At 56.7% G+C, this 27,602-nt stretch overlaps 1 protein-coding gene across 1 annotated transcript; it reads right to left on the bottom strand.

Annotated features, from left to right (window-relative positions):
- On the bottom strand, positions 1-27,602 carry LOC110507068 (sodium-dependent serotonin transporter). The gene is made up of 13 exons (XM_036965200.2): positions 26,999-27,602; positions 25,429-25,563; positions 18,222-18,444; positions 12,129-12,267; positions 11,477-11,611; positions 10,365-10,468; positions 10,040-10,167; positions 9,023-9,135; positions 8,426-8,557; positions 4,007-4,106; positions 3,642-3,742; positions 3,365-3,532; positions 1-2,393 (listed from the first exon to the last, which is right to left on the bottom strand). Exons 1-13 carry the CDS (start codon positions 27,381-27,383, stop codon positions 2,322-2,324), a joined length of 1,935 nt encoding a protein of 644 aa, XP_036821095.2. The 5' UTR covers positions 27,384-27,602; the 3' UTR covers positions 1-2,321.

Raw genomic sequence — 27,602 nt, 5'->3', positions numbered from 1 at the left:
TTTACATCTTAACTTTATTTATTTATTCATTCATATAATATGTATATCTTTCTTCTATACAGGTTTATTTCTCAATACAATCTTTAACAGACATACATAGGTCATACATTATATAGGCTCGAGAGGTACAAGGGAGTGGTTTTATCATCTTCATTGGATATTTTGGAGAGGAACAAGACAAGGTCACATCACAGACGCAAGCTGAAGCACAGGTTACACACACTGGCATGAACACACTGGCATGCACACACAGGTTACACACACTGGCATGCACACACAGGTTACACACACACAGGTTACACACACTGACAAAGTTGACAGTCTGACACTGCTACTTCAGTTCATAATGTACACACACATGCACGCTGACACACACACACACGTGTATACACGCACACTCATGTATGCACGCTGACACACACACACACGTGTATACACGCACACTCATGTATGCACGCTCGCAAGGTATGCACGCTTAGACACACGTACACCAATCCCCAGGTAAAATACTATTTGAAATCGTTTCAAATACTTCAGATTTGATTGAGCTTGCCTGGTTCAACGGAACCAATAGAACAGTCGCAATCCTGCAAACCCCACCCCTCTGGCACGAGGCAGGCTAAAACAAACCCCGCCCATCTGGCACGAGGCAGGCTAAAACAAACCCTGCCCATCTGGCACGAGGCAGGCTAAAACAAACCCCACCCATCTGGCACGAGGCAGGCTAAAACAAACCCCGCCCATCTGGCACGAGGCAGGCTAAAACAAACCTCGCCCATCTGGCACTAGGCAGGCTAAAACAAACCCCGCCCATCTAGCACTAGGCAGGCTAAAACAAACCCCGCCCATCTGGCATGAGGCAGGCTAAAACATACCCCGCCCATCTGGCACTAGGCAGGCCAAGGAAAACAAAGTACTTGAAAGATTCCCTATAGTATTTGCACCCTGGTCTGATGCACACACAAACATAATCCATTCAAGAGAGTAGACAAGTATTCACAGAACAAAGAGAGACACACCCACACCAAGACTCACTTAATACACACGTCATACTACGACTCCCATTCCAACACACAACAGACTATTTGGTCGAAAGTAAAGACCGATACCTGTTTTTAGACACATCCTTGAAGACTGAGAGACAGAGATGAAGGAGATGAACATAGTTGTGTTCAATACTGGGTTCCCGATGTAGGCAGTTAGCGTGGAAATGGTGTTTTACATGTTAAGAAACTAAATCAAACTAAAATCAGCATGTCCGTTTATAGTAAATGAGTTAGACAAACACATGAACGTATAGATTTGAGAGCAATAATAATTATTTCAAATAAATATACATCTTACATTGGGATAATATAACCCACTCCTTCTGATCTGCACAGGGCCTGCGTACACGCGCACCAGAGCCTTCCATACTGCAGCTAAAGAATCCCCCCACATAACTGGACAAAGCCCCGTTTTCTCTTCTGAACTGGTCTCTATGTCCCCCAACAACTTGGATACGCTTATAGAGCATAATCAGTACTGCAGTGCGTCATAAAACACCAACATACAGCGCTTCACCGTGTGGAGACGCTCTGACACTCATCAAGGCCCTTCATAGGTTCAGCCATCCCGTTCAGAAACACTGACAAGCTCCCACCAAGTCCTCCTAAAGCAGGACAACAGCTCACATCTGGAAATACCTTTAGAAATATCCATGGAATATTTGGTTTCATAGAGAAACTTAAAAAAGATACCTGCATTTTGCAATCAATGCCCAGCTAAATATCTGAACGCAGAACTCATGAAACAAGGATATAACCTCGAACGAAGCCGTGAGATGAGATGTTTGCTCCTGATATAAACATTGTTTCGTGGACCTGACAGAGCAGAGACAAGGAAGCGTGTGTGTTTATGCCTCATACTGTGCGGATGGATTCCAATTGTAATGGACAGGTATAGACTTGAAAGGCAACATTACGCTTCAATAACAGTACACATGCCATTGTGCTGTGGCATCTAAAAACCCTCTGTCTGGTGGTTGAAATGCTCTGACCAGCGTGGCCCAGTATGAAACCAGTGACGACATTAGCCGCTAACAGAATGAGCCAGAAGGGAGACGACGGAAGAGGGGTGTGGGATGGCCCAGCGCCCCCACCTCAGCCCTGGGGTAAGTGGGATAAACAGGGTGCCTCTGTGCTTCGGTAGTCTGCTGTGGGGGTTCTGGAGGAGAAGTGGGATTGGGGGGGGGGGGGGGGGTGAACCCTCCCCGTCCGGCAGTTGTGCTCTATGTCCAGCAGAGGGTGGTGTAGTCCACCCGGCCTGGTCAGACCACTGGGTCAGACGGCGTGGGTGAGGATAATGTCACTGTGAGGCCCACTGGGTACAGGGGTGATGCCATTCAGGAGACGCTGAGGGATAAGGAAGGGAGGAAGGGTGGGACAGAGAAGAGAGGGGTAGGAGGGGACACCAGAGTTATTTCATCCAAGCCACTGTCATTGAGGGTTGGGTTCACCTTGTAACACTAGAGGTTTTCGTGTGGAATCTTCCAAACAACATGCAAATTGGCACGTTGGCTGTTAGCCTATCCAGCACAGTGTCAAAGCTATCGAGCAAGACCCTCCTTTCCTCGGATTGGTTATTGCACAGTCGCTCCACTCATAAGGACTTTCCCGCGTCTGCTTCCATTGAAAGTGACAGATTTCTGGTAGTCTGAGCGCAAGAAGTGGTGCCTGGTAAAACTGTGGCGGAACCGACAGATCGTTGTTATTGTGGGCTGTCACACAGACTATGTCATCCTGACCTCGCTCTGATCCGTCTGTCTACACTCACTGGCCGCAGTGGCAGGTTGGGCATACAACGCTCACACACGTAACACACACACACACACACTAACACAGATGTACGACCAGAACACACACGTAACACACACACCCCCCTGCTGACACTGTCTTTCAGTCCCATTGTGTGGTGAGGCACTGGGGCAAACACTGGGCTTATTGGATGACAGGTTCATCAAAGGCAGGGAGAGGAGGGAGGGAGGCGCTGTGTGTACAAGGCTGTTTGATGTTGGTCTGTCTTCTCAAACAAGGAGCTGTTTTCTGGCTTGGCAACGTGACAGTGTGCAGGTGCCGCGGTGTCTGTCGCTTGTCTATGTTAGCGTGTGTGTGTTTGTGTGTGTTTGTGTGTGTTTTGTGTTTGTGTGTGTTTTGTGCTTGCACGCGCGAGTGTCTGAACCATAAGGTCTGGAAGCCGTGGTGGCTTGTATTCCTACTCTCTGCATCTCTCCCTTTGATTGTGTTCTCTGTTAGTAGGACGGAGGGGGGACTGGAGGGGGACTGGAGGGGGAGAGGCCCACCCCAAGCCCTCTGGAGGCTCTTACCTGTTTAAAGGTCCCTTTGGCAGTGAGCAGGTGGTACACCATGTAGGCTGGTACACAGATGAAGGAGGACACTCCGATGCAGTAGCCCAGAACTGTGGTCCAGGGTGGGTAGACGTAGTCAAACAACTTGACCTCCGGGGGGAACGCCAGGAAACTGACAATGATGAACTGAGGAGAGATGAGACATAGATGTGGTTGTGTTTCGAATAGGAATATAGTTCCGGTGTTTGTGTGTCTGTGTGTGAGGGGGGGGGGGGGGGGGGGGGGGGGGCCTCACCAGTAGGAAGATGGGGCAGATGGCTACCCAGCACACCCTCCAGAATAGTCCAGGGGAGAAGCCCAGCATCATATTGACATCAGCGCAGAAACGACTGGTGCCTGAAAATGGACACAGACACACAATGAAACACATGCACTCACACACACTTTAGTCTCAATATGGAATAGAAATCAATCAATCAATGCATCCAGTGACTTCATTGTCCCAAATTAGAAATGTCTAGTGCAGACAGTCTAGGGCAGACAGGCTACAAACCAATCACAAACACACATCCCTTAAATCAACAACAAACAAAAAAAGCTGAATCCAAAGAATGTCAGACTATGTGAGCCTTGTCAACAATATCATTGTCAGCCGTTTACCGTAGAACCAGGAAACAGCGATGACTTCTAGGAAGACCACAGTGATGACAGCAGGTCCTGTGGCGTACTCCTCAAACAGTTTCACCACAAACGCACCTCCCTAAAAACAGATTTCCAGAGAAACGCATGGGTGTTGGGAAACAAGCCACAAAGACAAAAGAGACAAAAGCTATAGAGACATTTATACAGTATATACTGCTGATGTTCCACCGGAGCTTATTTTCGACTTGTTTCCCGAGTGGGAGTGAGGCTGCGTGGGAGTGGGACCGAGGCTGCGTGGGACCGAGGCTGCTTGGGAGTGGGGCCGAGGCTGGTTGGGAGTGGGGCCGAGGCTGGTTGGGAGTGGGAACAAGGCTGGGTGGGAGTGGGACCGAGGCTGCGTGGGAGTGGGACCGAGGCTGCTTGGGAGTGGGAACAAGCCTGGGTGGGAGTGGGACCGAGGCTAGGTGGGAGTGGGACTGAGGCTGGGTGGGAGTGGGACTGAGGCTGGGTGGGAATGGGACTGAGGCTGGTTGGGAATGGGACTGAGGCTGGGTGGGAGTGGGACTGAGGCTGGGTGGGAGTGGCAGCGGGACCGAAGCTGGGTCGGAGTGGGACTGAGTCTGGGTGGGAATGGGACAGAGGCTAAGTGGGAGTGGGACAGAGGCTAAGTGGGAGTGGGACCGAGGTGGGTGGGAGTGGGACCAAGGCTGAGTAGGAGTGGGACCGAGGCCGGGTGGGAGTGGGACCGAGGCTGGGTGGGAGTGGGACCGAGGCCGAGTAGGAGTGGGACCGAGACTGGGTGGGAGTGGGACCGAGGCTGGGTGGGAGTGGGACTGAGACTGGGTGGGAGTGGGACCGAGGCTGGCTGGGAGTGGGAGCGGGACCGGTACCGAGGCTGGGTGGGAGTGGGACCGAGGCCGGGTGGGAGTGGGACCGAGGCCGAGTGGGAGTGGGACCGAGGCTGAGTGGGGCTGCGTGGGAGCGGGACTGAGGCTGCGTGGGAGTGGGCTTGAGGCTCCATGGGAGTGGGACTGAGGCTGCGTGGGAGTGGGACCGAGGCTGGGTGGGAGTGATGCGGGTGGAGTCGGACCGAGACTGGGTGGGAGTGGGAGCGAGGCTGGGTGGGAGAGGGACTGATGCGGGTGGAGTCGGACCGAGACTGGGTGGGAGTGGGAGCGAGACTGAGTAGGAGAGGGACTGAGGCTGCGTGGAGTGGAGTGGAGTGGGACCGAGGCTGCGTGGAGTGGAACCAAGACTGCGTGGAGTGGGACAGAGATGATTGGGAGAGGGACCGAGGCTGCGTGGGAGTGGGACCAAGGCTGGGTGGGAGTGGGACCGAGGCTGGGTGGGAGTTGGACCGAGGCTGGGTGGGAGATGGACCGAGGCCGAGTGGGAGAGGGACCGAGGCCGAGTGGGAGAGGGACCGAGGCCGAGTGGGAGAGGGACAGAGGCCGAGTGGGAAAGGGACCGAGGCCGAGTGGGAGTGGGACCGAGGCCGAGTGGGAGTGGGACCGAGGCCACATGGGAGTGGGGCCGAGGCCGAGTGGGACCGAGGCCGCGTGGGAGTGGGACCGAGGCCGCGTGGGAGTGGGACCGAGGCCGCGTGGGAGTGGGACCGATGCCGCGTGGGAGAGGGACCGAGGCCGCGTGGGAGAGGGACCGAGGCCGCGTGGGAGTGGGACCGAGAGAGCGTGATAGTGGGACCGAGAGAGCGTGAGAGTGGGACCGAGAGAGCGTGAGAGTGGGACCAAGGCTGGGTGGGAGTGGGACCGAGGCTGGGTGGGAGTTGGACCGAGGCCGGGTGGGAGATGGACCGAGGCCGAGTGGGAGAGGGACCGAGGCCGAGTGGGAGAGTGGGACCGAGGCCGAGTGGGAAAGGGACCGAGGCCGAGTGGGAGTGGGAACAAGGCCGAGTGGGAGTGGGACCGAGGCCACATGGGAGTGGGGCCGAGGCCACGTGGGAGTGGGGCCGAGGTCGCGTGGGAGTGGGACCAATGCCGCGTGGGAGTGGGACCAATGCCGCGTGGGAGTGGGACCAATGCCGCGTGGGAGTGGGACCGAGGCCGCGTGGGAGTGGGACCGAGGCCGCGTGGGAGTGGGACCGAGGCCGCGTGGGAGTGGGACCGAGGCCGCGTGGGAGTGGGACCGAGGCCGCGTGGGAGTGGGACCGAGGCCGCGTGGGAGTGGGACCGAGAGAGCGTGAGAGTGGGACCGAGAGAGCGTGAGAGTGGGACCGAGAGAGCGTGAGAGTGGGACCGAGGCCGAGTCGGAGTGGGACCGAGGCCGCGTGGGAGTGGGACCGATGCCGCGTGGGAGTGGGACCGAGGCCGCGTGGGAGTGGGACCGAGGCCGCGTGGGAGTGGGACCGAGAGAGCGTGAGAGTGGGACCGAGAGAGCGTGAGAGTGGGACCGAGGCCGAGTCGGAGTGGGTCCGAGGCCAGGTTGGAGTGGGACCAAGGCTGAGTGGGAAAGGGACCGAGGTTGAGTGGGAGAGGGACCGAGACCCGGTTGGGAGCGGGACCGAGGCTGCGTGGGAGTGGGACCGAGACTGCGTGGTAGTGGGACCGAGGCTGAGTGGGAAAGGGACCGAGGCCGAGTGGGAGTGGGACCGAGGCCGAGTGGGAGTGGGACCGAGGCCACATGGGAGTGGGGCCGAGGCCGAGTGGGACCGAGGCCGCGTGGGAGTGGGACCGAGGCCGCGTGGGAGTGGGACCGAGGCCGCGTGGGAGTGGGACCGATGCCGCGTGGGAGAGGGACCGAGGCCGCGTGGGAGAGGGACCGAGGCCGCGTGGGAGTGGGACCGAGAGAGCGTGATAGTGGGACCGAGAGAGCGTGAGAGTGGGACCGAGAGAGCGTGAGAGTGGGACCAAGGCTGGGTGGGAGTGGGACCGAGGCTGGGTGGGAGTTGGACCGAGGCCGGGTGGGAGATGGACCGAGGCCGAGTGGGAGAGGGACCGAGGCCGAGTGGGAGAGTGGGACCGAGGCCGAGTGGGAAAGGGACCGAGGCCGAGTGGGAGTGGGAACAAGGCCGAGTGGGAGTGGGACCGAGGCCACATGGGAGTGGGGCCGAGGCCACGTGGGAGTGGGGCCGAGGTCGCGTGGGAGTGGGACCAATGCCGCGTGGGAGTGGGACCAATGCCGCGTGGGAGTGGGACCAATGCCGCGTGGGAGTGGGACCGAGGCCGCGTGGGAGTGGGACCGAGGCCGCGTGGGAGTGGGACCGAGGCCGCGTGGGAGTGGGACCGAGGCCGCGTGGGAGTGGGACCGAGGCCGCGTGGGAGTGGGACCGAGGCCGCGTGGGAGTGGGACCGAGAGAGCGTGAGAGTGGGACCGAGAGAGCGTGAGAGTGGGACCGAGAGAGCGTGAGAGTGGGACCGAGGCCGAGTCGGAGTGGGACCGAGGCCGCGTGGGAGTGGGACCGATGCCGCGTGGGAGTGGGACCGATGCCGCGTGGGAGTGGGACCGAGGCCGCGTGGGAGTGGGACCGAGGCCGCGTGGGAGTGGGACCGAGAGAGCGTGAGAGTGGGACCGAGAGAGCGTGAGAGTGGGACCGAGGCCGAGTCGGAGTGGGTCCGAGGCCAGGTTGGAGTGGGACCAAGGCTGAGTGGGAAAGGGACCGAGGTTGAGTGGGAGAGGGACCGAGACCCGGTTGGGAGCGGGACCGAGGCTGCGTGGGAGTGGGACCGAGGCCGCGTGGGAGTGGGACCGAGGCCGCGTGGGAGTGGGACCGAGGCCGCGTGGGAGTGGGACCGAGGCCGCGTGGGAGTGGGACCGAGGCCGCGTGGGAGTGGGACCGAGGCCGCGTGGGAGTGGGACCGAGAGAGCGTGAGAGTGGGACCGAGAGAGCGTGAGAGTGGGACCGAGAGAGCGTGAGAGTGGGACCGAGGCCGAGTCGGAGTGGGACCGAGGCCGCGTGGGAGTGGGACCGATGCCGCGTGGGAGTGGGACCGATGCCGCGTGGGAGTGGGACCGAGGCCGCGTGGGAGTGGGACCGAGGCCGCGTGGGAGTGGGACCGAGAGAGCGTGAGAGTGGGACCGAGAGAGCGTGAGAGTGGGACCGAGGCCGAGTCGGAGTGGGTCCGAGGCCAGGTTGGAGTGGGACCAAGGCTGAGTGGGAAAGGGACCGAGGTTGAGTGGGAGAGGGACCGAGACCCGGTTGGGAGCGGGACCGAGGCTGCGTGGGAGTGGGACCGAGACTGCGTGGTAGTGGGACCGAGGCTGAGTGGGAAAGGGACCGAGGTTGAGTGGGAGAGGGGCCGAGGCCGGTTGGGAGCGGGACCGAGGCTGCGTGGGAGTGGGACCGAGGCTGAGTGTGAAAGGGACTGAGGTTGAGTGGGAGAAGGACCGAGGCTGAGTGGGAGAGGGACCGAGGCTGAGTGGGAGAGGGACCGAGGCTGCGTGGGAGTGGGACAAAGGCTAGGTAGAGTGGAGACTCACGTAGGTGAGGGTGGAGAGCGCTCCCAGGTAGCAGACACACACCAGACCCAGGACAAACAACTCCCTCCTCCTAGACAACAATTGGGGGAACTCATCCAGCATGGCTGTGATCACCCCCTCCAGACCGGCAAACTACACAGGGAGACAAGATGGGAGAGACATTAAATAGAAATTTAATTGAGAGGGAGAGAGAAGGAGTAGGAGCCAGTAGAGGAGTAACTCAGAGGAGAGAGAGAGAGAGAGAGAGAGAGAGAGAGAGAGAGAGAGAGAGAGAGAGAGAGAAAAGGAGAGACAGATGAGAGTGATGAGTGAGAGAGAGAGAAAAAAATCATAGCGCAGCTATAGAAAATCTCTATAAACAGGCAAACCCAGACAGAAAGACACAAACTGTCCCTTATGCATAACAATACGTTCTGTTGACAGTACACCCCCCCTCCCCACCCACACTCAGAGCCTGGCTGAATGCACACTCAACACACTCAATAAACTAGTACACATAATAGAACTGATCAAAAACAGACATGAATCAATTTGAAAACCAGTCTAATAATTCTGTGTGCATACTGTGTGCATAGTGTGTGTGTGTGTGCCACTGACCGTGCTGTCCAGCCCCAGCATGATGATCATGAGGAAGAAGATGATGGCGAAGAAGGTGGCAGCGGGCATGTTGGCGATGGCTTCAGCATAGATGATGAACAGCAGACTGGGACCTGGCAGAAGACAGACAGTCAACACGTTAGGAAAGGGAACACACACACACACACACACACACACATGGTCAAAATGTGGCATCTTAACTGTCCTCTTTCATGTTTGAAACCACTTAAGGCATCGTAATTATTTCCATACGGGTCCCTGAGGATGTTATATATGGTGTTGGGCCTTGATCAAAAAGGAATAGTGAGCACTTAGTCTTGATGGAGGCGAGAGTAACTAGAACCGTAGCAGAGAATTTGTTATGTCCTCTCTTTGAACTCTCTTTCTTACCTTAGGACTCTCCACGGTCTGGTCTGTACTCACTTGCCAGATGTCTGACCTCAGATAACCTCTGAACTATCTGGGCCTGTGTTCCCAAAGCGTCTCAGAGTAGGAGTGCTAGATCTAGGATCTGGTCACCCACTCCTACTTTTTAGCAAAGAGCAATTTCTCAAGCAAGAATTTAGCAAGGCCTGTCTGGGAGTGGTCTGAGTGGGGAGGGGAAAACTGAAAACTAGCTGTTATTGGTAGAGGTTTTGTGCTCTTTCTTATTGGTGATGTCACCATGGAAGGCCAAACCTCTATCCCAGAAGAAGAGGCAGAAATTTCAGGAGTTTTTTTCAAACAGCTCCTACACTAAAAGGGCATTATCATCTTTTTCACTATTTCACAGTATTATACCAACCTCATAGTGTGGAAATATATATAAAACACAGGAAAATCATGTTTTTGACTGCACTGGGCCTTTAAGATCATATTGAATAAGATTACAAGCGAAGGGAGAGGACACCTGATCCTAGATCAGCACTCCTACTCTGAGACTCTTATGAATATGGGCCCTGATGTAAAGTAAATAAATCGTACAACAACTGCTACATATGAAAAGTTGATTTTCAATTTGGGATTTGATTGATTTACCAGCATCCTTGGCTACGGTCTCCACGCCTATTTTGCGCATCTCAGCCATGTAGCCGAGCACAGTAAAGATGACAAACCCAGAGAGGAAACTGGTCAGGCAGTTCACCGAGCTGGTCACCAACGCATCCCTGAGAGAGGGGGATAAAGGGATGGTGAGAGGGGAAGAGAAAAGGAGGGAGGTAGAGAGAGAGGGAGAAAGATAGAGACAGAAAGAGGGTGATAGGAGAAGAGAGAGGATTAACAACAAGTCACAGGCAACATAAATACATTTCACATGGCAGGTTCATAAACAGATTGTACTGTATCAAGAGAAATGGAGTCTGACTTGTAGCAGTTGTTGTGAAAGGGGTTGTAGCTGGCAAAGGCCAGGAGCACCCCAAAACCTGGTCCCAGAGAGAAGAAGATCTGAGCTGCAGCATCAATCCATACCTGTGAGAGAGAGGGGGAGAGAGAGAGGGAGGAGAGAGAGAGGGGGAGAGAGAGAGGGGGAGAGCGAGAGGAGAGAGGGATGAGAGGAGAGAGAGAGGGAGGAGAGAGAGAGGGGGAGAGAGAGAGGAGAGAGGGAGGGAGAGGGAGAGGGAGAGAGAAAGGGAGGGGAAGAGAGAATGGGAGGGGGAGAGAGAATGGGAGGGGGCGAGAGCGAGGGAGAGAGATGGAGAGAGAGAGGAGAGAGAGAGAGAGTGAGATGGAGAGAGAGAGAGAGGGGAGAGAGGGAGTGAGAGAGGGGGAAGAGGGGAGAAGGAGAGAGAGAGCGGGGGGAGAGAGCGAGGGCGAGAAGGAGATGGGGAGGGAGAGAGAGAGGGCAAGATGGGGGGCGAGAGAAAAGGGAGACGGGGAGAGAGAGAGAGAGGGAAGGGAGAGGGGGAGAGAGAGGGACAGTTAAAGCGAGGGGGAGAGAGTGCGGGGGAGAGAGAAGGAGAGAGAAAGAGAGAGGGGGAGAGGGGGAGAGGGAGAGAGGGGGGAGAGGGAGAGAGGAGGGGAGCGAGAGGGAGACGGGGAGAGGGAGGATAGAGAGAGGGAGATGGGGAGAGAGAGGGGGGAGAGAGGGAGGGAGAGAGGAGGGGAGTGAGAGGAAGAGAGAGAGAGAGGGGGAGATTGGGAGAGAGAGGGGGAGAGAGGGAGGGAGAGAGGAGGGGAGTGAGAGGAAGAGATAGGGCGAGACAGGGGGGAGAGAGTGTGAGAAAGAAAAGGGAGAGGGGGGAGAGAGAAAGGGGGAGAGAGAGGGGGAGAGAGAGGGGGGAGAGGGAGAGAGAGAGAGAGAGGGGAGAGTGAGAGAGAGAGAGAGAGAGAGAGAGAGAGGGAGAGAGAGGGGGAGAGGGAGAGTGTGAGAGACAAACTGGAGATTAGGAAGACATCAGGCAGAAAGATTCGGTGTCAGCATGTTGTATGATGACACAAGATTGGCTGGAAACCTACACCAATAGTTGGCTAACTCACTGTGGTGCTGAGTAGTTTCCCCCAATCAGGTTTGAGGTAGAAGACCACGCCCCTCCAGGCCCCGGGCAGAGTGGCCCCACGAACGAGCAGCACCAGCAAGACAAGGTAGGGGAAGGTGGCTGTCACCCACACCACCTGAGAGAGAAGGGTGGGGGAGAGAGAGGGGGGGGAGCGAGAGAGAGAGAGAAGGGTGGGGGAGGGAGAGAAAGAGAGAGAGAGTGAGAGAGAGAGAGAGAGAGAGTGAGAGAGAGAGAGGGTGGGGGAGAGAGAGAGAGAGGGTGGGGGAGAGAGAGAGAGAGGGTGGGGGAGGGGGAGAGAGAGAGAGAGGGTGGGGGAGGGAGAGAGAGAGAGGGGGAGAGAGAGAGAGAGGGTGGGGGAGGGAGAGAGAGAGAGAGAGTGAGAGAAAGGGTGGGGGAGAGAGAGGAGGAGGGAGGGAGCGAGAGAGGGGGGGTGGGGGAGAGAGAGGGGGGAGAGAGAGAGAGAGAGAGAGAGAGGGGGGGGGGGAGAGAGAGAGAGAGAGAGAGAGATGGATGGGGGAGAGAGAAAGAGAGGGAAAGAGAGTTGGGCACGTATGAATAAAAGACATCAGTGAAAAACAGATTTCACAGTATTTATCGACTATCATCTACTGTTTGTCCATCCCTCTGCTCACCTTGCCAGAGGTCTTGACTCCCTTCCAGATGCTGAAGTAGACGATGGTGAAGATGAACAGGAGGCAGAGAGCCAGCTGCCAACTCACACTGCCTAGCTGGTGTAGACCTGGAGACAGGTGTACCTGCAGTACCTGACGCCTATACGGAACAGAGAGGGATGAGCAAAATGGATGAGGAGAGGAGGGTATAGAAAGAGGAGGATGAGGCGAGGAGAGGGATGAGAGGTTAAAGAGGGATCAGGGGAGAGGGATGAGGAGAGGGAGGGGTGAGAGAGAGGGATGGGGAGAGGGGGGGGTCCAATCAGGGAGAGGAGAGGGATTGTCAGGAAGAGAGAAATCAGCGAGAAGAGAAAGATGCGCGGGGAAAGAAGATTGAGAAGAGGGGATGGAGAGATGGGGAGATGGGGAGAGGGGAGATGGGGAGAGGGGGAGAGGGGGAGAGGGGGAGATGGGGAGAGGGGGAGATGGGGAGATTGGGGAGATGGGGAGATGGGGAGAGGGGGAGATGGGGGAAAGAAGGTTAAGAAGAGGGGATGGAGAGATGGGGAGATGGGGGAGATGGGAGATGGAGAGATGGGGAGATGGGGGAGATGGGGGAGATGGAGAGATGGGGGAGATGGGGAGATGGGAAGAGGGAGAGATGGGGAGATGGGGGAGATGGGGGAAAGAAGGTTAAAAAGAGGGGATGGAGAGATGGGGAGAGGGGGAGATGGGGGATATGGGGAGATGGGGAGAGGGGGAGGGGGGAGAGGGGGAGATGGGGAGAGGGGGAGATGGGGGAAAGAAGGTTAAGAAGAGGGGATGGAGAGATGGGGAGAGGGGGAGATGGGGGATATGGGGAGATGGGGAGAGGGGGGAGGGGGGAGAGGGGGAGATGGGGAGAGGGGGAGATGGGGGAGATGGGGAGATGGGGAGGGGGAGGGGGGAGAGGGGGAGATGGGGAGAGGGGGAGATGGGGGAGATGGGGGAGATGGGGGAGATGGGGGAAAGAAGGTTAAGAAGAGGGGATGGAGAGATGGGGGAGATGGGAGATGGAGAGATGGGGAGATGGGGGAGATGGGGGAGATGGAGAGATGGGGGAGATGGGGAGATGGGAAGAGGGAGAGATGGGGAGATGGGGGAGATGGGGGAAAGAAGGTTAAGAAGAGGGGATGGAGAGATGGGGAGATGGGGGAGATGGAGAGATGAGGAGAGGGAGAGATGGGGGAGATGGGGAGATGGGGGAGATGGAGAGATGGGGGAGATGGAGAGATGGGGAGATGGGGGAGATGGGGAGATTGGGGAGATGGGGAGATGGGGGAGATGGGGAGAGGGGGGAGATGGGGGAGATAGAGAGATGGGGAGATGGGGGAAAGAAGGATAAGAAGAGGGGATGGAGAGATGGGGAGATGGAGAGATGGGGGAGATGGGGAGATGGGGAGATGGGGGAGATGGGGGAGGATGAGAGATGGGGGAGATGGGGGAAAGATGGTTAGAAGAGGGAATGGGAGAGATGGGGAGAGGGAGAGAGGGGGAGAGGGGGAGATGGGGAGAGGGGGGAGATGGGGGAGATGGGGGGGGAGATGGGGGAGATGGGGGAGATGGAGAGATGGGGAGATGGGGGAGATGGGGGAAAGAAGGTTAAGAAGAGGGGATGGAGAGATGGGGAGATGGAGAGATGGGGGAGATGGAGAGATGGGGGAGATGGAGAGATGGGGAGATGGGGGAGAGATGGGGAGATTGGGGAGATGGGGGAGATGGGGGAGATAGAGAGAGATGGGGAGATGGGGGAAAGAAGGATAAGAAGAGGGGATGGGAGAGATGGGGAGATGGAGAGATGGGGGAGATGGGGGAGATGGGGAAATGGGGGAGATGGGGGAGATGAGGAGATGGGGGAGATGGGGGAAAGAAGGTTAAGAAGAGGGGATGGAGAGATGGGGAGATGGAGAGAGGGGAGAGGGGGGAGATGGGGAGAGGGGGGAGAGGGGGGAGATGGGGAGATGGGGGAGATGGGGGAGATGGAGAGATGGGGAAGATGGGGGAGATGGGGGAAAGAAGGTTAAGAAGAGGGGGTGAGAGATGGGGAGATGGAGAGAGGGGGGAGAGGGGGAGATGGGGAGAGGGGGGAGATGGGGGAGATGGGGGAGATGGGGAGATGGGGGAGATGGGGGAAAGAAGGTTAAGAAGAGGGGATGGAGAGATGGGGAGATGGGGAGATGGAGAGATGAGGAGAGGGAGAGATGGGGAGATGGGGAGATGGGGGAGATGGAGAGATGGGGAGATGGGGGAGATGGGGAGATTGGGGAGATGGGGAGATGGGGGAGATGGGGAGATGGGGGAGATGGGAGAGGGGGAGATGGGGGAGATAGAGAGATGGGGAGATGGGGGAAAGGAAGGATAAGAAGAGGGGATGGAGAGATGGGGAGATGGAGAGATGGGGGAGATGGGGGGAGATGGGGAGATGGGGGAGATGGGGGAGATGAGGAGAGAGGGGAAAAGAAGGTAAGAGAGGGGATGGAGAGATGGGGAGATGGAGAGAGGGGGAGAGGGGGGAGATGGGGGAGAGGGGGGAGATGGGGGAGATGGGGGAGATGGGGGAGATGGGAGAGATGGGGAGATGGGAGATGGGGGAAAGAAGGTTAAGAAGAGGGGATGGAGAGTGGGGAGATGGAGAGATGGGGGGAGATGGAGAGATGGGGGAGATGGAGAGATGGGGAGATGGGGGAGATGGGGAGATTGGGGAGATGGGGGAGATGGGGGAGATAGAGAGATGGGGAGATGGGGGAAAGAAGGATAAGAAGAGGGGATGGAGAGATGGGGAGATGGAGAGATGGGGGAGATGGGGGAGATGGGGAGATGGGGGAGATGGGGGAGATGAGGAGATGGGGGAGATGGGGGAAAGAAGGTTAAGAAGAGGGGATGGAGAGATGGGGAGATGGAGAGAGGGGGGAGAGGGGGAGATGGGGAGAGGGGGGAGATGGGGGAGATGGGGGAGATGGGGGAGATGGAGAGATGGGGAGATGGGGGAGATGGGGGAAAGAAGGTTAAGAAGAGGGGATGGAGAGATGGGGAGATGGAGAGAGGGGGGAGAGGGGGAGATGGGGAGAGGGGGGAGATGGGGGAGATGGGGGAGATGGGGGAGATGGAGAGATGGGGGGAAAGAAGGTTAAGAAGAGGGGATGGAGAGATGGGGAGATGGGGAGATGGGGGAAAGAAGGTTAAGAAGAGGGGATGGAGAGATGGGGAGATAGGGGAGATGGGGGAAAGAAGGTTAAGAAGAGGGGATGGAGAGATGGGGAGATGGGGAGATGGGGAAAGAAGGTTGAGAAGAGGGGATGAGACAGAATAACAGAGAAAGGAGTCATTTACATGGAAATGATCAAGAGAGAAAAGGAAAAGCACTCGTACATCTGAGGTTGGCAGGCTGCTCGTAGCAGGTACGTACGAGCATCATATGATGGCATTCTGAAAGCTTCGGTACGCTGAATAAACACACTGTGCAAGTTTTTATTTGATTTCCAGGGTCATAAAGGAAGGACGTGAAGGGAGTAGGCAAGAGATGGAGTAGGCAAGAGATGGAGTAGGCAAGAGATGGAGTAGGCAAGAGATGAAGTAGGCAAGAGATGGAGAAGGCAAGAGATGGAGAAGGCAAGAGATGGAGAAGGCAAGAGATGGAGTAGGGAGTAGGCAAGAGATGAAGTAGGCAAGAGATGGAGTAGGCAAGAGATGGAGTAGGCAAGAGATGGAGTAGGCAAGAGATGGAGTAGGCAAGAGATGGAGTAGGCAAGAGATGGAGAAGGCAAGAGATGGAGTAGGCAAGAGATGAAGTAGGCAAGAGATGGAGTAGGCAAGAGATGGAGTAGGCAAGAGATGGAGAAGGCAAGAGATGGAGAAGGCAAGAGATGGAGAAGGCAAGAGATGAAGTAGGCAAGAGATGGAGTAGGCAAGAGATGGAGTAGGCAAGAGATGGAGTAGGCAAGAGATGGAGTAGGCAATAGATGGAGTAGGGAAGAGATGGAGTAGACAAGAGATGGAGAAGGCAAGAGATGGAGTAGGCAAGAGATGGAGTAGGCAAGAGATGGAGTAGGCAAGAGATGGAGTAGGCAAGAGATGGAGTAGGCAAGAGATGGAGTAGGCAAGAGATGGAGTAGGCAAGAGATGGAGAAGGCAAGAGATGGAGTAGGCAAGAGATGGAGTAGGCAAGAGATGGAGTAGGCAAGAGATGGAGAAGGGAGTAGGCAAGAGATGGAGAAGGCAAGAGATTAAGTAGGCAAGAGATGGAGTAGGCAAGAGATGGAGTAGGCAAGAGATGAAGTAGGCAAGAGATGGAGTAGGCAAGAGATGGAGTAGGCAAGAGATGGAGTAGGCAAGAGATGGAGTAGGCAAGATATGGAGTAGGCAAGAGATGGAGTAGGCAAGATATGGAGTAGGCAAGAGATGGAGTAGGCAAGAGATGGAGAAGGGAGTAGGCAAGAGATGAAGTAGGCAAGAGATGGAGTAGGCAAGAGATGGAGTAGGCAAGAGATGGAGTAGGCAAGAGATGGAGTAGGCAAGAGATGGAGAAGGGAGTAGGCAAGAGATGGAGTAGGCAAGAGATGGAGTAGGCAAGAGATGGAGTAGGCAAGAGATGGAGAAGGCAAGAGATGGAGAAGGCAAGAGATGGAGTAGGCAAGAGATGGAGTAGGCAAGAGATGGAGTAGGCAAGAGATGGAGTAGGCAAGAGATGGAGTAGGCAAGAGATGGAGTAGACAAGAGATGGAGTAGGCAAGAGATGGAGTAGGCAAGAGATGGAGAAGGCAAGAGATGGAGTAGGCAAGAGATGGAGAAGGGAGTAGGCAAGAGATGGAGTAGGCAAGAGATGGAGTAGGCAAGAGATGGAGTAGGCAAGAGATGGAGTAGGCAAGAGATGGAGAAGGGAGTAGGCAAGAGATGGAGTAGGCAAGAGATGGAGTAGGCAAGAGATGGAATAGGCAAGAGATGGATCAAATGAAAACGACAAGGCTACAAACTGAACAAACATATTGTAGATGCGTGATGCTGATCCAACTGACGTGCCTCGTTTAAATAAAGGTTAAATTAACTAAATAAAACAACTGAAGAAGGATATAGTCTCTCTCAAAAAGGCTGTGGAACACACACACACACACACACACACACACACACACACACACACACACACACACACACACACACAGAGGGGTTTTGACATACAATTCTTTCAACTTACATGTTGGACAGGAGCTATAGGAGGAGGGGCTCACTGTAATGGCTGGAATGGAACGGTATCAAACACATTAAACATATGGAAACCACATTTGACTCTGTTCCATTCCACTGAGCCCGTCCTCCTATAGCTCCTCCCACCAGCCTCCATTCTTCCTGCTAGGCCACCATGTCTCTGTCAATGACTGATTTCAACTGTGCTGTATCAGCTCTGTTAAAAGCAGTGATTAAGTCGGGAGTCCCATAGGGCGGCGCAGAATTGGCCCAGCGGCGTCCGGGTTAGCGCTCATCGCGCTCTAACGACTCCTTGTGGCGGGCCTGGTGCCTGCAGGCTGACCTCAGTCGTCACTTGAACGGTGTTTCCTCCGACACATTGGTGCAGCTGGCTTCCGGGTTAAGCGGGCGAGTGTTAAGAAGCGCGGTTTTTGGCGGGTCATCATTTTATGTTGACCGACTTTTCGCCTAAGTTTTCTCAAGTTGGAGCTACGTTTGGGTCGACTTAACCTTTCAAGTTCAGGTAACACTTTAACTGACAAGAGGTGGAACCCGTTAATACTAATTAGTTTAAACAACTAGAATTGTTTGAAAGTGTAGCCTGTCTACCGTCTGCATACCCTATAGGAAACATCCTTCCTCAATGTTTCACTCACTGCCTCCTCCATCAATCCCTCTCTTTTCACCTCCCGTCAATCCGCCACGTCCGTATCTCCCTCCACTTGTCCATCTTCCCTACCTGCCTTTCATCCACCCATCCAGTCACTCTGCCCCGTCTCGACTCCCTCTTCTCTATCGAGCCCATCATGCCGTCTACCCCTCTCTCCTCCGCTGTCCCTGGCATCTCTGTGCTCGTCCCTCCGCCCTGCCTTTTGCACTTACATGGTCTTGACTTACGTATAGAACTCCTCGGCGGGCGAGGTGGACGTGTTGGTCCAGGTGACGTTGCTGTCGGTGGACAGGTAGCGGAGACAGTTGACCGTGTTCCAGGGGTTGGAGCACGTGGTCCAGGGCAGGGTGGGCCGGAACGACGCCAGCAGGTAGTACAGGGCCCACGCCATGATGGTGTTGTAGTAGAACGCAATGTACAGCGCTATGATGCAGATGGCGAAGCCCACACCTAGAGGGAGAGAGAGAGAGAGAGAGAGAGAGAGATAACGACTGTACAGGTATAATGCATTACAATGCAGTTATTATAATGCATCGTCAGACTTGTCATGAACCTGTACAGCCCGTTTATAATGTCCTATAATCACCATCTAGATGGTGAAGATAATAACTGGTGGAACGAGAGAGAAGAGAGTTTGTGATGGAGAGGAGAGAGTTTGTGATGGAGAGGAGAGAGTTTGTGATGGTGAGGAGAGAGTTTGTGACGGAGAGGAGAGAGTTTGTGATGGAGAGGAGAGAGTTTGTGATGGAGAGGAGAGAGTTTGTGATGGAGAGGGGAGAGTTTGTGATGGAGAGGGGAGAGTTTGTGATGAGAGGAGAAAGTTTGTGATGGAGAGGAGAGAGCTTGTGATGGAGAGGAGAGAGTTGGTGACGGAGAGGAGAGAGTTTGTGATGGAGAGGAGAGAGTTTGTGATGGAGAGAGGAGAGAGTTTGTGACGGAGAGAGGAGAGAGTTTGTGACGAAAAGAGGAGAGAGTTTGTGACGGAGAGAGGAGAGAGTTTGTGACGGAGAGAGGAGAGAGTTTGTGACGGAGAGAGGAGAGTTTGTTTTTACGTTAGGATTAACACAGGTATGAATAAGAGAGGAGGCAGAGAGTAGGGTAGAGAGAGCGACGAGGCAAGTGGTGGACCCCGGCATTGGACTGATTACACTACCACTATGACCAGACTCCGACCAGATGAGAAGAAAGATTGAGATGAAGGTATGTTCTGTGTTGTGGCGCTGGTCGGTGCTCACTTGCTCTGTCTATTTTCAAGCTAACTCAAGTTCAACTCAAGTCGGAGATGACATTTGGAAACAACGGAGATTTACATAACATCACGTTTCTAAGCATGCTGGCATTTCTGTGGGAAATGTGACAATTTCCATAACAGAGAGCTGGACATCATCACAACAAGGGGATGCAGATACTTTCATGAGGAACGTGCTGAAGGGGTCGGAGAGTTCATATTATCTGTCTCTCTGGATGTGTCACTCCATTCCTCTCCTGACTCCTCTCCTCCCCCGACTTCTCTCCTGACTCCTCTCCTCCCCCGACTTCTCTCTTGACTTCTCTCCTCCCCGACTCCTCTCCTCCCTCGACTTCTCTCTTGACTTCTCTCCTCCCCCGACTCCTCTCCTCTCCTCCCCGACTCCTCTCCTGACTCCTCTCCTCTCCTCCCCCGACTTCTCTCTTGACTTCTCTCCTCCCCGACTCCTCTCCTCTCCTCCCCCGACTTCTCTCCTCACTCCTCTCCTCTCCTCCCCCGACTTCTCTCCTGACTCCTCTCCTCCCCCGACTTCTCTCTTGACTCCTCTCCTCCCCCGACTTCTCTCTTGACTTCTCTCCTCCCCGACTCCTCTCCTCCCCCAACTTCTCTCTTGACTCCTCTCCTCCCCCGACTTCTCTCCTGACTCTTCTCCTCCCCGACTTCTCTCCTGACTCCTCTCCTCCCCCGACTTCTCTCTTGACTTCTCTCCTCCCCGACTCCTCTCCTCCCCCGACTTCTCTCCTGACTCCTCTCCTCTCCTACCCCGACTTCTCTCTTGACTTCTCTCCTCCCCGACTCCTCTCCTCCCCAAACTTCTCTCTTGACTCCTCTCCTCCCCCAACTTCTCTCTTGACTCCTCTCCTCCCCCGACTACTCTCCTCCCCGATTCCACACCTCCCCGACTCCACTCCTCTCCTCCCCCGACTCCACTCCTCTCCTCCCCTGACTCCACTCATCTCCTCCCCCGACTCCACTCATCTCCTCCCCCAACTCCACTCCACTCCTCGCCCGACTCCTCTCCTCCCCCGACTCCACTCCTCTCCTCTCCTCCCCCGACTCCTCCCCCGACTCCTCTCCTCCCCCGACTCCACTCCTCTCCTCCCCCGACTCCACTCCTCCCCCGACTCCACTCCTCTCCTCTTCCGACTCGACTCCTCTCCTCCCCCGACTCATCTCCTCCCCCGACTCATCTCCTCCCCCGACTCATCTCCTCCCCCGACTCCTCCCCCAACTCCACTCCTCCCCAAACTCCACTCCTCCCCTGACTCCATTCCTCTTCTCCCCGACCCGACTCCTCTCCTCCCCCGACTACACTCCTCTCCTTCCCCGACTCCACTCCTCTCCTCCCCCGACTCCACTCCTCTCCTCCCCCGACTCCACTCCTCTCCTCCCCCGACTCCACTCCTCCCCCAATTTCTCTCTTGACTCCTCTCCTCCCCAACTCCTCTCCTCCCCCAACTTCTCTCTTGACTCCTCTCCTCCCCAACTCCTCTCCTCCCCCGACTCCACTCCTCTCCTCCCCCGACTCCACTCCTCTCCTCCCCCGACTCCACTCCTCCCCCAATTTCTCTCTTGACTCCTCTCCTCCCCAACTCCTCTCCTCCCCCAACTTCTCTCTTGACTCCTCTCCTCCCCAACTCCTCTCCTCCCCCGACTCCACTCCTCTCCTCCCCCGACTCCACTCCTCTCCTCCCCCGACTCCACTCTTCTCCTTCCCAGACTCCACTCCTCCCCAAACTTCTCTCTTGACTCCTCTCCTCCCCGACTCCACTCCTCCCCGACTCCACTCCTCTCCTCCCCCGACTCCATTCCTCTCCTCCCCCGACTCCACTCCTCCCCTGACTCCACTCCTCTCCTCCCCCGACTCCTCCCCCGACTCCTCTCCTCCCCCGACTCCACTCCTCTCCTTCCCCGACTCCACTCCTCCCCCAACTTCTCTCTTGACTCCTCTCCGCCCACGACTCCTCTCCTCCCCAAATCCTCTCCTCTCCTCCCCCGACTCCACTCCTCCCCCAACTTCTCTCTTTACTCCTCTCCTCCCCGACTCCTCTCCTCCCCCAACTTCTCTCTTTACTCCTCTCCTCCCACGACTCCTCTCCTCCCCCCGACTCCACTCCTCTCCTCCCCCGACTCCACTCCTCTCCTCCTCTCCACTCCACTCCTCTCCTCCCCCAACTCCACTCCTCTCCTTCCCGACTCCACTCCTCTCCTCCCCCAACTTCTCTCTTGACTCCTCTCCTCCCCCGACTCCTCTCCTCCCCAACTCCTCTCCTCCCCCAACTTCTCTCTTGACTCCACTTCTCCCCGACTCCACTCCTCACCTCCCCCGACTCCACTCCTCTCCTCCCCCAACTTCTCTCTTGACTCCTCTCATCCCCCAACTTCTCTCTTGACTCCTCTCCTCCCCGAATCCTCCCCGACTCCACTCCTCCCCGACTCCACTCCTCTCCTCCCCCGACTCCACTCCTCCCCTGACTCCACTCCTCCCCTGACTCCACTCCTCTCCTCCCCCGACTCCTGTCCTCTCCTGACTCCACTCCTGACTCCTCCCCTCTCGACTCCTCTCCCCTCCTGACTCCTCTCCTCTCCCCTCCTGACTCCTCTCCCCTCTTGACTCCTCTCCACTCCCCTCTCCCCTCTTGACTCCTCTCCACTCCCCTCCCCCCTCCCGACACCTCTCCTCCCCCGACTCCATTCGTCTCCTCCCCCGACTCCACTCGTCTCCTCCCCCGACTCCACTCCTCCCCCGACTCCACTCCACTCCTCCCCTGACTCCACTCCTCTCCTCCCCCGACTCCACTCCTCTCCTGACTCCACTCCTGACTCCTCCCCTCTCGACTCCTCTCCCCTCCTGACTCCTCTCCTCTCCCCTCCTGACTACTCTCCCCTCTTGACTCCTCTCCACTCCCCTCCCCCCTCCCGACGCCTCTCCTCCCCCGACTCCTCTCCTTCCCCGACTCCACTCGTCTCCTCCCCCGACTCCACTCCTCTCCTCTCCTGACTCCACTCCTGACTCCTCCCCTCTCGACTCCTCTCCCCTCCTGACTCCTCTCCACTCCGCTCCCCCCTCCCGACGCCTCTCCTCCCCAGACTCCTCTCCTCCCCCGACTCCTCTCCTCTCCTGACTACACTCCTGACTCCTCCCCTCTTGACTCCTCTCCACTCCTGACTCCTCTCCACTCCCCTCCCCCCTCCCGACGCCTCTCCTCCCCAGACTCCTCTCCTCCCCCGACTCCACTCCTCTCCTCCCCCGACTCCTCTCCTGACTCCACTCCTGACTCCTCCCCTCTTGACTCCTCTCCCCTCCTGACTCCTCTCCTCTCCCGACTCCTCTCCCCTCCTGACTCCTCTCCACTCCCCTCCCCCCTCCCGACGCCTCTCCTTCCCAGACTCCTCTCCTCCCCCGACTCCACTCCTCTCCTCCCCCGACTCCACTCGTCTCCACCCCCGACTCCACTCCTCCCCCAACTCCACTCCTCTCCTCCCCCGACTCCACTCCTCTCCTCCCCCGACTCCACTCCTCCCCCTGACTCCACTCCTCCCCGACTCCACTCCTCTCCTCCCCCGACTCCTCTCCCCTCCTGACTCCTCTCCACTCCCCTCCCCCCTCCCGACGCCTCTCCTTCCCAGACTCCTCTCCTCCCCCGACTCCACTCCTCTCCTCCCCCGACTCCACTCGTCTCCACCCCCGACTCCACTCCTCCCCCAACTCCACTCCTCTCCTCCCCCGACTCCACTCCTCTCCTCCCCCGACTCCACTCCTCCCCCTGACTCCACTCCTCCCCGACTCCACTCCTCTCCTCCCCCGACTCCTCTCCCCTCCTGACTCCTCTCCACTCCCCTTCCCCCTCCCGACGCCTCTCCTCCCCAGACTCCACTCCTCCCCCGACTCCACTCCTCTCCTCCCCCAACTCCACTCATCTCCTCCCCCGACTCCACTCCTCTCCTCCCCCTGACTCCACTCCTCCCCTGACTCCACTCCTCCCCTGACTCCACTCCTCCCCTGACTCCACTCCTCTCCTCCCCCGACTCCTCTCCTCTCCTGACTCCACTCCTGACTCCTCCCCTCTCAACTCCTCTCCCCTCGTGACTCCTCTCCTCTCCCCTCCTGACTCCTCTCCCCTCCTGACTCCTCTCCCCTCCCCTCTCCCGACGCCTCTCCTCCCCAGACTCCTCTCCTCCCCCGACTCCACTCGTCTCCTCCCCCTGACTCCACTCCTCCGCCGACTCCACTCCTCCCCTGACTCCACTCCTCCCCTGACTCCACTCCTCTCCTCCCCCGACTCCTCTCCTCTCCTGACTCCACTCCTGACTCCTCCCCTCTCGACACCTCTCCCCTCCTGACTCCTCTCCTCTCCCCTCCTGACTCCTCTCCCCTCTTGACTCCTCTCCACTCCCCTCCCCCCTCCCGACGCCTCTCCTCCCCCGACTCCATTCGTCTCCTCCCCCGACTCCACTCCTCTCCTCCCCCGACTCCACTCCTCTCCTCCCCCGACTCCACTCCACTCCTCCCCTGACTCCACTCCTCTCCTCCCCCGACTCCTCTCCTCTCCTGACTCCACTCCTGACTCCTCCCCTCTCGACTCCTCTCCCCTCCTGACTCCTCTCCTCTCCCCTCCTGACTCCTCTCCCCTCCCCCTCCCGACGCCTCTCCTCCCCCGACTCCTCTCCTTCCCCGACTCCACTCGTCTCCTCCCCCGACTCCACTCCTCTCCTCTCCTGACTCCACTCCTGACTCCTCCCCTCTCGACTCCTCTCCCCTCCTGACTCCTCTCCACTCCCCTCCCCCCTCCCGACGCCTCTCCTCCCCAGACTCCTCTCCTCCCCCGACTCCACTCCTCTCCTCGCCTGACTACACTCCTGACTCCTCCCCTCTTGACTCCTCTCCACTCCTGACTCCTCTCCACTCCCCTCCCCCCTCCCGACGCCTCTCCTCCCCAGACTCCTCTCCTCCCCGACTCCACTCGTCTCCTCCCCTGAATCCACTCCTCTCTTCCCCCGACTCCTCTCCTCTCCTGACTCCACTCCTGACTCCTCCCCTCTTGACTCCTCTCCCCTCCTGACTCCTCTCCTCTCCTCTCCCCTCCTGACTCCTCTCCCCTCCTGACTCCTCTCCACTCCCCTCCCCCCTCCCGACGCCTCTCCTTCCCAGACTCCTCTCCTCCCCCGACTCCACTCCTCTCCTCCCCCGACTCCACTCGTCTCCTCCCCCGACTCCACTCCTCCCCCAACTCCACTTCTCTCCTCCCCCGACTCCACTCCTCTCCTCCCCCGACTCCACTCCTGACTCCTCCCCCGACTCCACTCCTCCCCCTGACTCCACTCCTCCCCGACTCCACTCCTCTCCTCCCCCGACTCCTCTCCTCTCCTGACTCCACTCCTGACTCCTCCCCTCTCGACTCCTCTCCCCTCGTGACTCCTCTCCTCTCCCCTCCTGACTCCTCTCCCCTCCTGACTCCTCTCCCCTCCCCTCTCCCGACGCCTCTCCTCCCCAGACTCCTCTCCTCCCCCTGACTCCACTCCTCCCCCGACTCCACTCCTCCCCTGACTCCACTCCTCTCCTCTCCTGACTCCACTCCTGACTCCTCCCCTCTCGACTCCTCTCCCCTCCTGACTCCTCTCCTCTCGCCTCCTGACTCCTCTCCCCTCCTGACCCCTCTCCACTCCCCTCCCGACGCCTCTCCTCCTCCGACTCCACTCCTCTCCTCCCCCGACTCCACTCCTCTCCTCCACCGACTCCACTCCTCTTCTCCCCCGACTCCACTCGTCTCCTGACTCCTACCCTCTCCCGACTCCTCTCCCCTCCCCACTCCTCTCCTCTCCCCTCCCCCCTCCCGACTCCTCTTCTCCCCAGACTCCTCAACTCCCCTGACTCCTCTCCTCCCCCGGCACATCTCCTCCCCCGGCTCATCTTCTCCCCCGACTCATCTCTCCTCCCCCGGCTCATCTCTTCTCCCCTGACTCATCTCTCCTCCCCTGACTCATCTCTTCTCCCCTGACTCATCTCTTCTCTCCTGACTCATCTCTTCTCTCCTGACTCATCTCTTCTCTCCTGACTCATCTCTTCTCCCCTGACTCATCTCTTCTCCCTCGACTCCTCTTCTCCCCTGACTCATCTCTTCTCCATAACACTTATGTTAACAAAATGTGTCAAATCCACCCCCTCCCCTCTCCTCTCTTCTTACCCTTGAAGATGGGGCAGATGTGTTTCCAGATGGAGATGCAGCCGCTGCGGTGGAACTGCCCCAGTGCCAGCTCCATGTAGAACAGAGGCACGCCGCCGAATACTGCCATCAACATGTAGGGCAGCAGGAAGGCACCTGGGACAACAGGTAAAAGACAGAGAGGAGAAGGTTAGTGTGGGGAGAGAGAGGGATGGGGAGATAGACAGAGGGGGGTAGATAAAGGGGTAGGGGGAGAGCGAGAGAAAAAAAGAGGGGGTTGGAGTATATTGAGTAAAAATCCTTTCATTCATGAGTCAAAAATATAAACTCCACATGTTTCATAGCTGCACTCTTCGTCGGATGTCTACACACCTCATCTAACAACAACTGACAACAACATCTGGAACATTCAACACTGACCTGTACCTGACCCTAAAGGCCAAGGGGAGTGAGGGGAGGAATTGGACATGTCAGAGAGAGAAAAAAGACATGCAGAACCCTGGAGACTACCAGGGAGATAGGCTTCAGTCCAGACAAGCCCTGTCTCTTTCTCTATTTGATTAGGAATGTATATCTGTGTGGTTGACATGAAAGCAAAGATAACTGTTGATTGAGTAGCTGGGGCTAAGAGACAGGTTATTAAGCAATGAAAGAGAGAGAGAGTCAGAGAGAGCAAGATGGAGAGAGAGAGATAGAGAGGGAGAAAAAGAGAGAGAGTCAGAGAGAGAGAGCCAGAGAGAGAGTCAGAGAGAGCCAGAGAGAAAGAGAGAGAGCCAGAGAGAGAGCCAGAGAGAGAGAGAGAGAGAGAGAGCCAGAGAGAGAGAGAGAGAGAGAGAGAGAGAGAGAGAGAGAGAGAGAGAGAGAGAGAGAGAGAGAGAGAAAGAGATAAATACAAAGAAAAACAATTAATAGTGTTGCTTCTATCAAGTGTCCCCCTGTCTCCCATCTCTCTCTCTCTCTCTTTCACTCGTAACAGAGAAACAGGATATTGCAAAGATTTTGTTATTGCAAATTCAATAAAATGGAATCGGAGGCCTGTATTTGATGTGAGAGGGAGAGTTGTAGAAAAGCAGGGAGGACAACAGAGTTCCCTTGTAAACATCTGGGGACATTTAAGGAACATTTATTTATGGTTGTCTTCATTACAGAAGACATAAGGTTTAACGTGCATATATTTACCCAGTGATATTTCTTTCCCAGGTGTAAACGTTACTTTGATCCACGTTTTGGTTGGTTTGAATGGCCTGTATTTTCCAGACGCTCTGTCCGATTTATCCCTGTTTTATGGTTCTTTATCTAGCTATATGATTAAGTGTGGAAAGCTATTTTCAATCTGCATTAATGTTTATTGTCACCAGTATACTGTAGATGGTTTAGTTGTATCTGTCCATTTCCTCAACCTCCCTTTCCCTTTCCCCAGCTACAGATTCTTTCCTTTCCAGTGTTACATTTTCCCTCAACCTGGGTCGTGTTCATTAGGCACCAAACGGAAGAAAACAGCCTGAAAGAAGGAGGGAGTACCTAGAATTGTCCAATAAGAAATGCTTATTTTAGCTTTTTGCAACAGCGTGCTCAAATGAACAGGTCTCACCTCCGCCGTTTTGATAGCAGATGTAGGGAAAGCGCCACACATTTCCCAGGTCCACGGCGTAGCCAATCACAGACAACAGAAAGTCCATCTTCTTGCTCCAGGTCTCCCGGGGCCGGTCCAGACTGGTCTGCTGGACCACTAGAGTCCTGGGGGCCCCTGTGGGTACACCTCCCGCTCCCTCCTTTGGGCTCTGCGCTGTGGACGTGGGGTACCCGTTGGACACCCCTCCTGACCCCCCACCAGAGTTCACTTTGGGGTCCCCCTTCTCGGCCACCCCTCCGTCAGCCAGCATGAGTCTGCCGTTCTCTTGCGATGACTCCTCCCCTTTCTCTTTCTCTCCCCCTTCGTTCTCTCTGTCCATCACCACTGACTGCGTCATCTCCATGGCGATGGCCGGTGGTTAGGGGCGTGGTGTGGTTGTTAGCAGAGATGGTGGACTTTTGGCACGGTGTGATGAGGTGCCCATCAGGGGATGAGGGGTAGCATAGAGAGAGAGAGAGAGCGCGAGAGAGAGAGAGCAGGTGTGACTGGGCCAGGTGGGACTCTTTGCCTGGCACCACCACCTTTTATGACAAACGCCAGCGGGGACACAACCGGTACCAGA

Source organism: Oncorhynchus mykiss, chromosome 27, assembly GCF_057628025.1.
Source record: "Oncorhynchus mykiss isolate SJ-2025 chromosome 27, ASM5762802v1, whole genome shotgun sequence".
NCBI lineage: Eukaryota > Metazoa > Chordata > Actinopteri > Salmoniformes > Salmonidae > Oncorhynchus > Oncorhynchus mykiss.
The sequence above is the reverse complement of the archived record's forward strand: the minus strand, read 5'-3'. Positions and strand labels throughout refer to the sequence as shown.

Coding starts and splice junctions, on each gene's coding strand:
- LOC110507068 (XM_036965200.2), bottom strand. CDS start 27,383: ATGGAGATGACGCAGTCAGTGGTGATGGACAGAGAGAACGAAGGGGGA. Junction 25,564..26,998: donor CTGCTATCAAAACGGCGGAG/GTGAGACCTGTT, acceptor CTGTTGTCCCAG/GTGCCTTCCTGCTGCCCTAC. Junction 2,394..3,364: donor CCAAAGGGACCTTTAAACAG/GTAAGAGCCTCC, acceptor CTTATCCCTCAG/CGTCTCCTGAATGGCATCAC.